Genomic DNA, 17550 nt, shown 5'->3' with positions numbered 1-17550 from the left:
CACGGCGGAGTGGGGAGGCGTTATTTAGCAGCGGATTGACAAAGTGCTGTTAAGTAATGAGCAGTTTTGTGCCGTAGTTGTGTAACCCAGATGTGAGCACGCTGACCCGGAATCAATTAGCGATGATCAGAATAAGAATATTTGTACAGCCACTGTGCCAGTCCCACTGCTGGATGATGACCTCACAACTCCGTGCCGTGATACAGCGCCGTGCTGTATCAATGTGTCACGATGCATGACAAGTTGTGTTCACATCAGTGTCTCGCTCGCCACGTGTTCATCGTCATTAGCAGCCGAGCCAGTCGCGGAGATTCCACGTTACTATGACGGTAGCCTGGCCACAGGACAACATCGCTGGCCAGATCCGATATGGTCAAAATCTGGCCACAGATGTATTTGTAGAGGGCTCGTCATATGACCGCTGGTAAGTGCGATAGGATTGTGGTCTGTTGCATAAGATCCAGGGTGATCTGGTGGGAGCGGTGGTGGAGCAGATAGCGCGCTACGCTACGAACCTGGCGACTCGAGTTCGATTCTGAACCGGTCCTGGGCATCTCCTAGGCCGACTCGGCCTCGAATGAGTACCTGGTGCGATGTGTAAACATCGACATGAGGGAGACAAAGGCGGCCGGGCGTGGTGCTGACCACCAACCCCGGTCGCGTGCCGTCCCGGTCCTGCTGTTGTAACTTGCTGACCCGTCCACACTGGACGTCTGTGAAAAAGAGCTTCATGGCTCATCGGATTCCTCCAGCCGAAATATTCAGATTCGGAGATGCTCACTGACGGCACTTGCCCCTAACAGTGTCACGGCGAGAATGGGGGAAGTTTGTCTCCACGTGCGGTAACGATTTAAATGAGCTGTGCAACACTGTTACCACGTCACGTGTAGATTCTCGGATTTAGATCATTCACGTTCCTGATATAACGCGACGCATCGAATCGGTGCGCGTACAACTCCAGACGGACAAGAGCGGATAATACAAACATCGGAAGAGAACTTAATCCAGCTCCCTGGAGTAGCGCGTGCTGCGAAACGTCGGACATCGTGCTGAAAAACAACACGCGGTGCAGAGAAGCGAACGCTGAAACGTCGATACAGCAACACGCGCGCACACAAGAGACCCGTCCAAAGGACGGCCGGTGGCGTGATAAGGGCCGCGGCTATCAGGCTAACATCGGCGCAGGGACGGGGACAAGGGGGTAAATGTGGTGGACAGACACCCCCGGACTTTGCACCCAGTTCAGTGGGCAGCTGTGTAATGGTGGGCTGTCTACGGTATGCGTTAGAACTTCACCACCACATCACCCTGAACGGGATGACTTCTTCGGGATCTCGGAAGCTTAGGAGTGTTGAGTGAGGTTCGTACTTGGATCGGGTAGACTGTTGAGGAATACCGGGGGTTGTAAATGTGTAGGTTTCGGCTGCGGGGTGTACAAGAATGTGGCAGTATAGAATTGTATTTCCTGTGCACCAGCACCAACCACCTATGACTAAGGCTACACTATTTCCGGGAGTTTGTTACTCAATGGCTACTCTGTGCAAATATTCATACGGTGCCCTGGTCATGCAGCCTGATGATCAGAAAATATTTTTAACATGTAATTCTAGTCTGGCCCCATGGTATTAAGTGCAGTCTCCAGCTCTTATGCACTGTCATCTCTCTGGTCTACGCGTGTGCAAATAAGAACTGCATTGCCCAAAACGCCACCGATATATTGTGCCTTTTAAGGGATCGTTGTTGACGAATGTGTTATTTGTGCGAGTGCACCGCTTGCCAACGCAACGTCAGCCAATTAAAATTTCGGGGAGGCTCAACTGGACGCATTTTGAGCGGTCGTCCCCACCAATGTTCGCATAACCGCATCTATTCAATTACTAACCCTTTCCCTGTGGCCTTTGACACTACCTACTTGCTCACAGCCCCCACCTAATCCGCTGCCAGCCCCACCCACTATAAGGTAGAGCAGGGGTCCTCAAACTTTTTAAACAGGGGGCCAGTTCACTGTCCCTCAGACCGTTGGAGGGCCGGACTATAGTTAAAAAAAAAAACTATGAACAAATTCCGATGCACACTGCATATATCTTATTTTGAAGTGAAGAAACAAAACGGGAATAAATACAATATTTAAAATGAAGAACAAGTAAAGTTAAATCAACAAACTTGCCAGTATTTCAATGGGAACTATGGGCCTGCTTTTGGCTAATGAGATGGTCAATGTCCGGTTCCATATTTGTCACTGCTAGTCGTAACAAGTGATGCAAGTGTGCATCCATTAGTCTAGATCTGGTTGGCGGAAATGCGGAAATCATATATTCATTCCAATCAGTAACTCAAAGCCCTACGTGATGCTGGGCCTTGCATGTATCCTTTCCAATAGAACGCATTAACGTGTTGTTAAAAGCGCGCGGTCATAGGAGTAGTCTTTCCACCGTTTGCGGTTGACTTTAGCAAAAATGCGGGAAAATTTGAACCCTCCTTCCGCATTTTCCATGCGGAAATCGCAACCCTGCTTTCAGAGAGTCACAATTCTGCAGTTCAGCCAGTTCCATTTGGTAAATTGTATCCACATTTTCAATGTCAATAGAAAATGGGTTACGGAAAAGCTGTATGTCCTGTTCATGGAGATGAACCTCTTTAAATCCAAATTGGAACTCCTTTTGCAATGTTTCCAGTGAATCCACACGTTTTGTTTGGGAATGCAACCAATGGTTTTTCCACTAACAGATTTTGAGTTGTGGGGAGATGGCAGAAGTTTTCCTCCTTCACTTGTTTGATGAGGAGGCCTAATATTACTTCAAATGCTTTGACATGTGATTGCATATCACAGATGAGCTTCCCCTTTCCTTGAAGTTGCACATTGAAACTGTTGAGTAGCTCTGTTACATCTGTCAGAAAGGCAAGGTGCCATTTCCATTCTGCATCATTGAGCTCTGGTACTTCTTTGTTTTTTTTAAGCAGAAAAGCTGTAATCTGTGGAAGTCATAGAAACGTTTCAAAACTCTCCCTCGACTCAGCCAACGGACTTCTTTCTGTGTGATACAGAACATCTTCATAGTCAACATTTATCTCAGACAGAAATGCCTGAAATTGTCTGTGGTTTAGTGCATGAGCTCTAATGAAGTTAACACAAGATACTACAAATTTCATAACCGAGTCCCACTTCAGTGATTTACTACACAGCGCTTGTTGGTGGATGAGGCAGTGTATGGCTATTGGATGAGAATGGTTATGTTTGTCCATCTCTTGGTTAATGCGAGCAATTACTCCTTTCTTAGACCACACCATGCTAGGAGCACCATCAGTTGTCACACTGGCTAGTTTAGCCCAGTTCAGCTCCAAACCATTCACAGTTTGGCAAACCTTTTCATAGATATCCTCTCTTCTTGGTTCTTTCGATAAAGTCACGTAGAAGGGAAGTAATAAAATAATAAAAATAAAACATAATAAAATAATTCTCACGACGTTTCGGCCACAACGCAAGCAGCCGTCCTCAGGTGAAAGCCAGGTCTGTCGGGGAGACAGCGTCTGAATGAAAGAGCACACGAGCTTGGAGCATATATAAGCTGGGTTGGAAACGGGGGAAAGAGCGCCTTGACAAATAATTTGCATATCAAGAGGAATTTAGCATATTTATGGGACATGCAGGAATGTTATTAGTACTACATATGCAGCACGGGCATATGTAGTACTAATCACATTCCTGCATTTCCCATAAATATGCTAAATTCCTCTTGATATTGAAATTATTTTGTCAAGGCGCTCTTTCCCCCGCTTCCAACCCAGCTTATATATGCTCCAAGCTCGTGTGCTGTTTCATTCAGACGCTGTCTCCCCAACAGACCTGGTTTTCACCTGAGGACGGCTGCTTGCGTTGTGGCCGAAACGTCGTGAGAATTATTTTATTACTTCCCTTCTATGTGACTTTACCGAAAGAACCAAGAAGATGAATCCCTGCAGTCACGAAAGCTTTAAATCGAAAGATATCCTCTCCTGTAGTTGTTCCTTTGATACTTTGCAGTGCAGCAAGCTCTTCTGTGACTTCGAAAGTCATTCGTCGCACGAATAAAAATTTGAAGTTGTGCAGAATCACGAACATCATTGCTTTCGTCGAGTGCCAATGAAAAATAGGAAAGTTTTTTTGTGGAGTTTTGCAAATGCTGATGCAAATTGTCTCCCATTTCTTCAATCCTCCGTGTAATTGTAGGTCCTAAAAGACTCACTGTACTAAATAAATCGGCCTTCTCTGGACACATCTCTTTGGCAACAGAAAGAAGGCATTCTTTAACAAATTCTCCCTCCACGAATGGTATGCCAGTGCATGCTATTAGCTTGGCAACTTGAAAACTTGCTCGCAGTGATGAAATATTTAGCTGCTTCTGCTTCACAAAACTATTTCGCCGAGTTGTTAATGTATTTTTCAGTTTTAATATTTTATCTTTTCTCACTTCTCCGACCAAACAAGCATATTTATCTTTATGTTGAGTTTTATAGTGTTGACGTAAATTGTATTCTTTGAACACAGACACTATATTCTGGCATATCAGACACACAGCTCTTTCCTTGTACTGCATGAAAAAGTAATCATAAGTCCACTGTTCTTTGAATATCCTACACTCCGAGTCAATTTTTCTCTTTCTTGACATCATTGTTTCCTAGGGAGTCAAAATTGCTATTAGTAAAATACCAATATATATACAGCGCTACAAAAACAATATACCAGCAATAACTTTGCCCACACAGAGACATACAGACTGCACTGCCCATCAATGCAGTCTGATTGGGGGAAACTCCGCCCCCTCTCCCTCTCCCACCAATGACCGTCCTTCTCATGTAGAAAAAAAGTAACAGACAGGCAGCGGCGGCAAAAACACCCGGCGGGCCGGATAAATGTCCTCGGCGGGCCGCATGTGGCCCGCGGGCCGTAGTTTGAGGACCCCTGAGGTAGAGCAATGAGATCGGCTCGTCTTGAAAGACGTAGATTCATTGCTGCACCAAGTATTCTTTCGGACGGCTGATGTTAGATGCAGAGCAACAACGACAATTGCGCATTCAGTTTGGCAAGTCAGAAAACCGCATGAGGAGCAGCGGCGTATAGCTGCAATGTCTCCTTTGTATTTGTGGATCGGGCATTGCATCGCTATGTTGTATGGTCCGTTCTGGATGACCACAGTTGCACACTGGAAAGTTTTCAATTTTCCATTTGTGCCTCAGGTATCCGCATATGTCATGGTTTGTTTGGATGCGATTTAGGGTGGACCGTGATCTTCATAGAAGATCAAACCCAGGGATTTTCTGCGTTGGGTCTTTCACATGGTGCTTTTGAGTTATTTTGAACGCCATTCAGCTCTCCAGGCATCATGGCAGTTCAGATAGGCCTTCATCCAGGAGTGGATACACCATGGCTGACGATATATGCTTGTGCGAGTGCAGTCATTTTAAATTGAAAACCCATCGACAGGGCTGTGTCTTACACAATAAATTCACGGAAGACAATACATTTCATCCCAAGAATAAGAGTTTATTAATTTACAAAAGTCAGCTTTATAAAATAAATGCTTGGGAGTGTGTAGGTGGCATATGCCACGCTTTCAGACCAGTTTATGATGCTCGCACACAGAGACGAACACAGCTGAAAGCTACAATGAGATACAAGTTAAAGCAAACAAAATTCTGCTCATAAGATGCATTCACAAATGCATGCGCACACTCACAGAACCCTCAACCCACCATTTTACAATTTAAAATAACACACGAAATGGAAAGATACAAACACAGCAGCCCAACAGAAAGTGCGACAAGGGCACATTTTCTTGAACAACTTTTGATTTAAATTAATCCACAAAAGCAAGATAAAGTGTAAATGCACACGACTTAAAACCACTACTATATAAACCGTACACAAGTCGTGAATGTGCACCAACATCATCTCACGAGCCACTAAATTGAGTTGCCACGAAGGCAAGATAATTTCCAAATATTTCCATCAACTCGAGTTGGACGCCAGTAAACATACATTGGGCCAACGTTGTGGCATGTGGTTGGAACCGTTGAACCAACGTTGGTCCAACGTTCCACGTTTACAAGTATGCCATTCCGGCTTGCAGGTATGCCTGGGAAAGAGCCGTCGAACTCGCGTGAACGACGCCACTGTCCTTCAACTCGGGTTCTGCGAGAAATCGGCCCAACTCCAGTTCAACTCGAGGTGGCTGCCCCATGGAAATGAAGCGTACGATTTTAATATGAACTGGAAGCATTCTGCCTTGGCTATGGAAGCAACTGCAGTCGTTAATTCGGCAAGAACCGCAGACTGTGCCACATTTTTAGCCCAACCGATATGAAGCAATGCTCAAGAGCAATTGTGATTCAAATGGGCCAAAGGCAACTTAGGGACCAGGAAAAACTTGGCCATGCTCTGTACCAGGCTAGGTGTCCCCGAGAGGCCTGGTCTGTGGGCGAGCGTGCCAAGGCGATGTCTATTAAGGCTGGCCAGGGTACCGTAGCCGACAAGGTGAGAAGCCACGCCGCCTTAATACGAGTCGTACAAGCTTTGGAAGGGGTCACGTCTGTCGCTGACCTTGAGGCAACCGTGTTATATTGGAAATGCAAGAAGCAACTTATAGGCCAAGCTGCAAATCATCCTCTAGCCACACACCAGGCCTGTTGTCCCTAGGAGTATCCAATGAGTGTTAATCTTAAGAGGATAGGAAAAACCTGACCTGACATTACCGCAAATGATACAAATTATGAATATATTTGCATGACTAGTACAGATTTCATAGTCTTTGTCCCGATTCCTAAAGATTCTTATTTGCGTCTGACAGCACAACTACGTACCTAACTACTGTATGCGAGCCGTTTAGTTTTTAGGTTGCATTTTTAAGAGGAATACTAAGAAGCTTCCATTGACACATTGGAATCTGTGTCAGGAAACGGGCTAAAGAGCACTATGTACTGCTTTTACAATCATGCAAGAAGATAGGATTGTTTCGCATACATGCGCACACACGCGCTCGCTTTTCATCATTAGAAGGCCTCCCCAGGCTAAACGGGCGGATCTCCTAACTTCATTGCAAAGTGTCTATCAGCGGCTAACAAGACTGCGTGTCCAAGTTTTACACTTCAGTGAGTAGCGCTGCCTCGTGTCAAGATGACCCCCCCCTAAAGTGTCTGCCAGAGTGCCTGGGAGGGAGAGAGGGAGATGGAAGATGGGGAAGGAGGGAGGGAAATCATTCAGGAAGAGAGAGAAGGGAGAAAGAAATGATTGAGTGAGATGAGATCAATAAAGGGAAGAGTGGGAGGCAGAGAAATAGGACAGAGATTGAAGATGCTGCTGACGAAGGAAAACAGAGCGAGGAATGGGGGAGGTGGGAGCGTCTCCCCATTTTACTTCTTCTTCTTGAGCTCCTCGAAGCGCCGCGTCAAGTCGTCAAAATCGACCTCGTCGGATGGAGGCGGCGGGCCAGACGAGTTGGGAGGGCGACGGCGGGGGGCTGGTTGCGGCAACGAGTCTGGCACAGTAGGCAGGTCTGGTAGGTCGAAATGGGGGGCCAGGTTGTCGTAGGCGGGAGGGGGCTGGGCAACCGGGGCACCGGGGAAGACGGGAAAGCCCCCAGGCATGGGTGCTGTATGGACGCAAAGAAACCAACAACAGACATGCACACAGGAAAACACAAACGCACATGTACAAAATCAAGCAAGCGCACAAAAAATGCTCAAGCCACCGAGGCTTTAGGTTGAAACCTCCAGTCAACCTGCACTCAGTGGGAAGTCACTCACTCTCTTCTGCTGCCCCTCAATAGTCTGGAGTTTCATCCCCACAGCCATTCATGTCAAATCTCTGGTTCTTGTTCAGATCCAGGCTCACGATACCCAGTTTATAGTGTCTTCAATGCATACAATACATTGGAATTGTGAAAGGCCTACCCTAATGCCTCCTTAAGCTCCCCCTCCTGTTCTCCTGTCACATAATGACACCGTCACTTTTAATAACTCCACTTTTTTTTTAACCAATATCTTACGTAAAATTTTACAATTACTGTGAAGCACCTTGGAATTAGGCACTTTATACATCGATGATAATTGGTTCTTTACCCTTCTATCTGGCAACAAAACTGACACCTTTTTGCAAGGAAACAAAACTGCCAGATAGAAGGGTAAAGAACCAATTATCATATTTTTACTGGCAAATGAGGTCCCCATAGTGTAGATGCTTGCCCCGAGCTCTCATACTCTGATGGTGCATTGTCCTTGAGTTGTGCGCCTTTTGGCGTCATCTGGTCCAACCCATATGAGACTAGGCTCGAAGGAAAGCTGTCTCGGGTGTGGACCAATCAACTTCAAGGACAGTGCACATTATCAGAGTTATGTCTTTTGTTTGTATTTATGACTGCAGGTATTGCGGTCTATGCAAACGTGACTCCTTGCAAAAAGGTGTCAGTTTTGTTGCCAGATAGAAGGGTAAAGAAGCAATTATCATATTTTTACTGGCAAATGAGGTCCCCATAGTGTAGATGCTTGCCCCGAGCTCTCATACTCTGATGGTGCATTGTCCTTGAGTTGTGCGCCTTTTGGCGTCATCTGGTCCAACCCATATGAGACTAGGCTCGAAGGAAAGCTGTCTCGGGTGTGGACCAATCAACTTCAAGGACAGTGCACATTATCAGAGTTATGTCTTTTGTTTGTATTTATGACTGCAGGTATTGCGGTCTATGCAAACAAGACTCCTTGCAAAAAGGTGTCAGTTTTGTTGCCAGATAGAAGGGTAAAGAACCAATTATCATATTTTTACTGGCAAATGAGGTCCCCATAGTGTAGATGCTTGCCCCGAGCTCTCATACTCTGATGGTGCATTGTCCTTGAGTTGTGCGCCTTTTGGCGTCATCTGGTCCAACCCATATGAGACTAGGCTCGAAGGAAAGCTGTCTCGGGTGTGGACCAATCAACTTCAAGGACAGTGCACATTATCAGAGTTATGTCTTTTGTTTGTATTTATGACTGCAGGTATTGCGGTCTATGCAAACATGACTCCTTGCAAAAAGGTGTCAGTTTTGTTGCCAGATAGAAGGGTAAAGAACCAATTATCATATTTTTACTGGCAAATGAGGTCCCCATAGTGTAGATGCTTGCCCCGAGCTCTCATACTCTGATGGTGCATTGTCCTTGAGTTGTGCGCCTTTTGGCGTCATCTGGTCCAACCCATATGAGACTAGGCTCGAAGGAAAGCTGTCTCGGGTGTGGACCAATCAACTTCAAGGACAGTGCACATTATCAGAGTTATGTCTTTTGTTTGTATTTATGACTGCAGGTATTGCGGTCTATGCAAACATGACTCCTTGCAAAAAAGTGTCAGTTTTGTTGCCAGATAGAAGGGTAAAGAACCAATTATCATATTTTTACTGGCAAATGAGGTCCCCATAGTGTAGATGCTTGCCCCGAGCGCTCATACTCTGATGGTGCATTGTCCTTGAGTTGTGCGCCTTTTGGCGTCATCTGGTCCAACCCATATGAGACTAGGCTCGAAGGAAAGCTGTCTCGGGTGTGGACCAATCAACTTCAAGGACAGTGCACATTATCAGAGTTATGTCTTTTGTTTGTATTTATGACTGCAGGTATTGCGGTCTATGCAAACATGACTCCTTGCAAAAAAGTGTCAGTTTTGTTGCCAGATAGAAGGGTAAAGAACCAATTATCATATTTTTACTGGCAAATGAGGTCCCCATAGTGTAGATGCTTGCCCCGAGCTCTCATACTCTGATGGTGCATTGTCCTTGAGTTGTGCGCCTTTTGGCGTCATCTGGTCCAACCCATATGAGACTAGGCTCGAAGGAAAGCTGTCTCGGGTGTGGACCAATCAACTTCAAGGACAGTGCACATTATCAGAGTTATGTCTTTTGTTTGTATTTATGACTGCAGGTATTGCGGTCTATGCAAACATGACTCCTTGCAAAAAGGTGTCAGTTTTGTTGCCAGATAGAAGGGTAAAGAACCAATTATCATATTTTTACTGGCAAATGAGGTCCCCATAGTGTAGATGCTTGCCCCGAGCTCTCATACACTGATGGTGCATTGTCCTTGAGTTGTGCGCCTTTTGGCGTCATCTGGTCCAACCCATATGAGACTAGGCTCGAAGGAAAGCTGTCTCGGGTGTGGACCAATCAACTTCAAGGACAGTGCACATTATCAGAGTTATGTCTTTTGTTTGTATTTATGACTGCAGGTATTGCGGTCTATGCAAACATGACTCCTTGCAAAAAGGTGTCAGTTTTGTTGCCAGATAGAAGGGTAAAGAACCAATTATCATATTTTTACTGGCAAATGAGGTCCCCATAGTTTATACATCTATATAAGACAAATGTCAATTCAGAACCATTATCATACAGGACTTCAAATTAGGTTTTCACTGATTTGCACATTAATACCACCACATTTTGCCATTGTTCCCTTCTTTCTGCTAGATCCCTCAACTATTACAGTTGACACCCAACCTCTAGAAATAAAAAGTTCAATTGAACATTATCCACGCAGCGCAGGACACTTACGCTTGCACTTCTGATCGCTGACATCTTCATACAGGCCACTGGAATTCTACAAGAAAATGCAAAATTGAAGTCATGCGCGTCAGCTCAATCATTATATAAAGTATACGTTATTTAGTAATTAACAATTGCCTATTTATAGGCACAATTTCCAATATGTGGATAATCATCACTATTATCATTAAGTAGCATTTTACTTTGGTATAGCATGTCTGCCAAATAAGAAGTGATGCACAGATACCACCTCCTATACTGCACACTCACCTGGGAATTTCCTGGCGGGTATGAGAATGGAGTCACTGGTGGCACAGTTGGTATTGTCGGCATGGTGGGGATGGGCATCATATTGGGGTGCATGCCGCTGGGCAGAGGAGGAGGCATCGCCGCATTCCCGAATGGCAGGGGCCCAACGCAGCCACCGCCACCGCCGCCACCGCCGCCGCCGCCGCCACCGCCACCACCACCACCACCGCTGTGACCGCCACCGCCACCATAACCGCCACCGTGACCGCCACCGTGACCGCCAGCAGGACCGCCAGCAGGACCGCCACCATGACCGCCACCGTGACCGCCACCGTGACCGCCGCCGTGACCGCCGCCGTGACCGCCACCGCGACCGCCAGCAGGACCGCCACCCCCCCACTTGTAGTCATCGACTTCTCCGTAGACCCCAATCAGGTCTGCCTCGTCAGCAACGGGGACCTCGCCCTAGTGAACAAAGATACCCCACCCCACTTAAAGCCTGAATGAGATCAACAGCAGCACTGAAAACAGCAACAACACCGGTTCCAACAGTGGCACAGACAAGTGAGACTAACAGTAGCATTAAGCAACACCAAGTGTTATCAGCAAACACCTATAGAGGCCGGCATACCGCACGAGTAGGTAGTGTGGCTAGCACCAAGCCCAGCCTCCTTTGTCTCTCCAGCGTTGATGTTTACAGATGGCACCATAGACTCATTTAAGGCTGAGTCGACATAGGGGGCAGAACTAAAACTCCGCTTTCCAGTTTCTTCATGCAGTACGCAAATCACCTTAGCACCGTAGTAAATAAGGGGACTTTTGCTGCAATGCGGTCTGCTGCCACAGCCGCCTCTGACAACTCAGCTGATTGGTGAACACCTATCCAAGCACCACCAAGACTCAAACAATGTTTTTTTGTTATTTACGAGGTAAGGTTCACCGAGCTATATAGCTACTTTTCAGAAGCGACCTGGCCACAAATGATATCTCAACGAAGTGGATTATCATATGGAAATGTATAGCAGTCAAATACTCTAAATGCATATTTCTAAATGTGGAAGGAAAAACCGGAAGAACTGGAGAAAAATCCACACGAACACAGGGAGAAAATGCAAACTCAAAATATACAGCAAACCGTGAGGGTTGGTATCAAACCCATGACTTCCTGAATACCAGGCAAGGGAGTTAACATCTCACCACCAGGGCGCACCGTGTTTAACGCTTAAGATTTGAGGAGATGGAACGCATGCCAGATGATTTAGCCATAGGCAGGGCAGTATACCGAACATTACTATGCCATACAGTATAACAAAACCATATATTTATATCGGAAAGCCTTGCCGAGTCTCGAGACTTTTTCAAGGGGGTCCTGGTTACATCTGGATGTTCGTATTTTTTGTTGTTGTTGTAACCTTCTGACCCACCCCTTACTGGATATCTGTGAAAAGGAGCTTTACAACTCAGCAGATTCCTCCAGTATAAATAATTATACTGCTTTTGATTCTGATTTGGACGTATCCATTAAAGTGCATTTGGCTTCCTGTGGGATTAACCCGAAGAGCTGCGATGTCATCATGGAACCCACCAGCACGATGGCATCGGGTTCGAAGCCCACGTTGTAGTTCTTGGCGATTTCAATGAGGTAGCGTTCCACCAGCATTTTAGGCGGTGCCTCCACCCCCAGTTTATGCATCAGCTACTCTGACACGCAGAGCCACGAACACACAAAAACACACAGCAGTAGCAGTCGTCAGACAACGTGACAAAACACAGCCATGAAAAATACATTTTACAAGGGATGCCCAAAAAGTACATGTAAAACCCTATTGTCAATCCACTGCTGGATGAGTCCATCCATGGGAGGCATAATGTGACCAAACGTCACCAAGCTGGACAATTTGAGCATCGTACAGGACAATGGACTTTATTGAATACCTCTACTGACACGCCTTAAAATGAATGCATTTTCTTTTTTTTACTTTCACAAACTTTTCTATGAGCCTACGTTTAGAGTTACATATTAATTATTGGGAATCCTATTATCATTCGTCTATTTTATACGTCATATTCTATGCACTTTCACCAACGTGGAAACCAGGGCCAGTGATCCATGACTGTGCAAGGATTAATCAGCGTCACATAATCTGTCGTAAACAGTGTACCATAGCAACAGCGACATTTTCGTGACATTGGTCACTTAGGTCATCCTTCAAAGCTTAAATTCTCACCCAGCAGTGGACTTACAAAAAGAGCTGTACATGTACACATATTATTACCAGTAACAGACATAACAAAATTTGAAAACCAAACAAACTTTGGTAAATAGGGTACATAATAAATGTATGGCTCAGTGGCTTTGAAAGGCTTCATGGAACAGTAGGGAAAGTAGGGGAAGTTTGCGTAGGAGAGCAGCCGTACCCGCTCGTTGACAGTGCCAGTCTGGTTGGTTCGACACAGCTTCCCATACTCCTTGCTGTACTTGGCACACAGCTGATCAGACACCTGGCATGGGTGCAAGCATAAAGAGAGTCACAGCTAGCCAGCTGATATGGCACACACAGCCATCCATAGACATAGTTGTAACTCCAAAGGACTTCTCAAATGCCATTAAGTGGAGCCCTGGATGTACAAAGACTGAAGTTCCCCTTGAAAGTTATACTTTGGCAAAAACAATGTAATTTATTTTAATGTGTGATCTGTTATGCAAGTCATGTGCCACCTACGGTTTAGACTCTTATGACACAGTTGCAAAATTTGATAAAAACTTAGAATTTCTCTGTACTCACACGTTTTTGTGAATGAGCTCACATAAACAAGCAATGATCACGACGGAAACGACACCCTCTACAGAGAACAAGTCAACCACGTGGTGTACTACGCGCATGCCGCCCGTTGCGGTGACACTGCCCTCGTCGCGAGTGGAGACCGCATGCGCCACTCACCACCTTCAGCTCCTGCACCTCGGCCTGCAGCCGCGGCGCAGCCCAAATGAGTGTGGAGATGGCTTCCTCGAGGCCCGGGTCCATCTCTCTGCACGCCCCAACACAACAGTGCGTTAGAAGGCGTAGGATTGAACTAAACGGCTAAACTCCAACATCGTACTGACATAGGATAGGCATAACTTTGGAGTCATCGCTAAACACGCACTCTCTTTCTCATGGATTAAAGCAGGGAAAGGCGACTTCAGAACGCATGTGACACATAAGACGCAATCCACCTTTAAAAGCACGTGATTGGTTGATGTGGAAAGGTAGTAAATATCCCCCAGGAAACCTTTGCTCAATGGGAGGTGACTCATGCTACTCTGCTGCCCCCGGAGGCTGGAACTCCCTCCTGCCAACCATCCAATCGTGCGTGCTGTAGACTGCCTGTGCAATTAAAGGATCAAGGCCTCCCTTTGTTTTCCCTTAGCCTACAACTGACGCCACTATTTAGAAAATAAATATGCCCAATTCTGTACATCCTCCTGAGATATGGTCACAGTTAATCCAAATTATATTGTATCAAGTACATTTTCTGAAAAAGAATATGTCCCATTCATTCTTGGCTTGGGGTTCATGTGTTTGAGAAGCTATGGGTTAGAGTTATAAGTTGAAAATAGTGTGCCAGAGGATAGGGTTAAGAGTTATGGGGTGTTGTGGCTGGTTATGGGGTCAGATGAGTGTGTGCAAAAGGTATAAGCTACAATGAGAGGTTGAGGTCCGTGTAAAGGTTAGGGCAAGGGTTGGCAACCAAACTAACAAAAAAACTTTTTTTCGAATTAGGTACAGAACTCAACATTCCAAGAGCCGCAATGCCATTTGAATGCATACATACATACCACATATACATTTAATCACAAAGCAGTCTGTAAAGAGCCGCATGCGGCTTCGGAGCTGCAGATTTCCAACCACTGGGTTCGGCCTATTGATGTGTGTAAGTGGCCAGGTTGAGGATGAGTGAATTAGGTATGTGCAAGGGAGACCAGGGGTGATGGTTTGGGGTCTCAGCAGTGAACGTGCGGCGGGGAGGTGCTCACTTCATGGACTGGATAAGGCCGAATCGTGCGAGCAGAAGGTCACACAGCAGCTCCAGGATCTCCATGGCCTCCACGAGGTAGTCCTCGCGGATGATGTGCTCCACGCGGATGCGCGCCCGCTCATCCTTGCCACTGCCGAGGTAGTCCGCAATCTCCTTTCGCGCCTTCTGAGCCAACTCCGCTGCACGTGACAACATCACGCCAAGCATTAGCCCCAACACGGCTACATGATCATCATCAACATAAAATACTTATGTTGCACTCCCTTGTGCAGTACATCTCAAGGTGCCAAAATAAAGGGGTATTTGAGATAATAATACTAAGAGAATCACTCAGTAAGGTAGCAATTGCAAACAAAATAAAAAAAGATTTACACGGACAAATGAGTGCAAAAAGAACTGAAAAATGAAACTCTGCTTGCGACTCTTTTTTTGTTCACTCAATTCAGGCTATTCTAACTATTTAACTTTATCTTTTACCAAGTAAGGCCCACTCAGATATATAGCTCTTTTTCAGACGCAACCTGGCTACAAATGATAGCGCAACGAAGTGGCTTATCGTGTGAAAATTGTATAGTGGCCAAATACGCTAAACGCATGTTTCTAAATGTTGAGGGAAAACCGGAGGACCCAGAGAAAAATCCACACAACCACAGGCAGAACATTCAAACTCCAAATATACAGGTGTCCGAGTCGGGATTGAACTAATAACCTCCTCTATACCAGGCAAGGGAGTTAGCATCTCGCCACCATGGCACCCAATTTGTTAATGTTCTCTCCGACAATAAGGAGCCAACCAGCCGGTAGTACAGTACTAGCCATTTCACTTACCCTACGATCTAAGCCCACCTTTGCCAAGGCCCCTTTTCTCAGTTCACATATCAGTTTTGATCATCGCCCCAGACACTCACTTTTCTTCTTCTGCAGAAGCTTCAGGCGGTTGATGACGAGGCGCAGGTTGACGCGTAGCCGCTCGCACTTGTATCCGGATCCGAACATCTTGGGCGTCCGCACTGGTGACGACCACAGCACAAAACACGGGCATTGCTTTACCATCGTCCACTGCGAAGCGAACTTCGTGATCAACCTGCAGGGATGTGTCTTGGCCAGTAGATGGCAGTACAGAAAGCAAGAGCTTTCAAGGCAGCCGTTGAGCATTGTTAAGATCGTATGGATGGTGAGGTTATAACCGGATACTCCGGTTTCCTCCCGTATGTTACTCATTCAAATGGAATTGGACAAATATTGAAAATTATTCAAGTTAACTATTGTACCACTCGTCTTAATTGTGGTTAGGGTGCTAGTGTTTAGTAATTAGCGAATAAATGTAACTGTGGATTGCTCCGGGTCGATACAAAAATGACACTTTATGCAAAGTCAACATTTGTTCCTCGACGAATTAACTCACCACCACATTAGGTATGTGACTGTAAGCAGCAAATAAGCACAGCCCAACGCGGTTACGAATCTGTAAACAACTGTAATATTACAATAATTTGATTTTAATAGAAACTCACGGAGTGGTTAGATTTGATCACAAGGGCGCCGCGTTTGGATGTTTGGCATATTCCTTACGGGGGAATATTCGTCGAAGTTCATCACGAACCCAGTCGATGTAATACCACTTGTGGTCTATCCCACAGAACAGCGGGTTTTAGAGCTTGACATCTCTCGACGACGCGATCTACCGACCCCCATCTCCGAACCGCGAGACCACAGGCTGCACCACCACGCCCAGCACCATTACGCTGTTATTAATAGTAGCGTTCTCATGTCATCTCGTCAATATATTACACAAAACGCAGCAGCAGTCAACACCAATTATGATCAGGAGCAAGAGAAACAAAGTATTTAGTGCGTTGGCAGCGGTGTACAATTAACAACAAAATTTTTGTCGTGGGTAAGAAGACGCCGCAAGCCGCTTGGGGGAGCCAGACCCCGGTCGCTCTGGCGTCTCCGCCGGAAAACCCCACCCCGAGCCGGCAGAGGTTCCAGGATCACAACGGGGGCCCGTTGGGACCCGACTAAGGCCTCAAGTCTTTTCAATCCTTTGCGGACAGCACGAACGGCTGGGCGCCAACTCACGGCTTCGCTGGACGAGAAGGCGGTGGGCTTTTTTTCTTCCTGACGGCACTCTGGAGTCGCTTTCACGGGGGTTAGACTCGCCGAGAGAGAGAAAAAAATCAAATTCTCGACGCAGTCTCTCAGGCGATGTCGAGACTTTTACTTCCGCGGGTGCGTGAAGTGACGACGCTGATCCACGCTTCCCATTGGTTGAGGGGGGTGGAGGGGGTGGGGCTAGTGTTGATGAGGTGACGTCACGCCGCGCCCCGTGTCACGCGCGGGTGAGGCGGGTGTGACGTCATGGTTCGTGACGTCACCGTCTCATGATACTCAAAGAGTTACACAACGTGGGCTTAAAATAGAGGCACATTTTAGGGCCCATTCAGATGCTTTACTTGTTGCACGGAACGGAAATCCCATAGCTTGTCAACCCATACGGGTTACCCAGGTCCATACGGCGTACAGCCGTTTCAATACGGGCAACAACAAAAACATTTGTGCCGCCAAATGAAATTATAATGTACCGTTTAACCCTTCATAATTGTCTTGTGTTTATTGTTGTACATTTACAACATGAGTGTGTGCATCCACATATCAAGCAAGCAGCAGCATGCAAGATCACAGACAGCATAATAAGTAGCTGCATTGACACCAATTATCAAAATTACTGCATAAAGCAGTTTTTTTT

The 17550-nt window shown here is 46.2% G+C and overlaps 1 protein-coding gene across 1 annotated transcript; it reads right to left on the bottom strand.

The window, feature by feature from the left end:
* Positions 1–5500: 5500 nt before the first annotated feature.
* On the bottom strand, positions 5501–17046 carry IST1 (IST1 factor associated with ESCRT-III). Its single transcript, XM_061548260.1, has 9 exons — positions 16884–17046; positions 15710–15811; positions 14800–14980; positions 13724–13811; positions 13200–13283; positions 12367–12477; positions 10803–11246; positions 10542–10587; positions 5501–7625 (listed from the first exon to the last, which is right to left on the bottom strand). Exons 2-9 carry the CDS (start codon positions 15795–15797, stop codon positions 7387–7389), a joined length of 1281 nt encoding a protein of 426 aa, XP_061404244.1. The 5' UTR covers positions 15798–15811; positions 16884–17046; the 3' UTR covers positions 5501–7386.
* Positions 17047–17550: the final 504 nt, after the last annotated feature.

This window comes from Lethenteron reissneri, chromosome 9 (assembly GCF_015708825.2).
Source record: "Lethenteron reissneri isolate LAM-NWPU_2019-01 chromosome 9, ASM1570882v1, whole genome shotgun sequence".
Lineage (NCBI taxonomy): Eukaryota > Metazoa > Chordata > Hyperoartia > Petromyzontiformes > Petromyzontidae > Lethenteron > Lethenteron reissneri.
The sequence above is the reverse complement of the archived record's forward strand: the minus strand, read 5'-3'. Positions and strand labels throughout refer to the sequence as shown.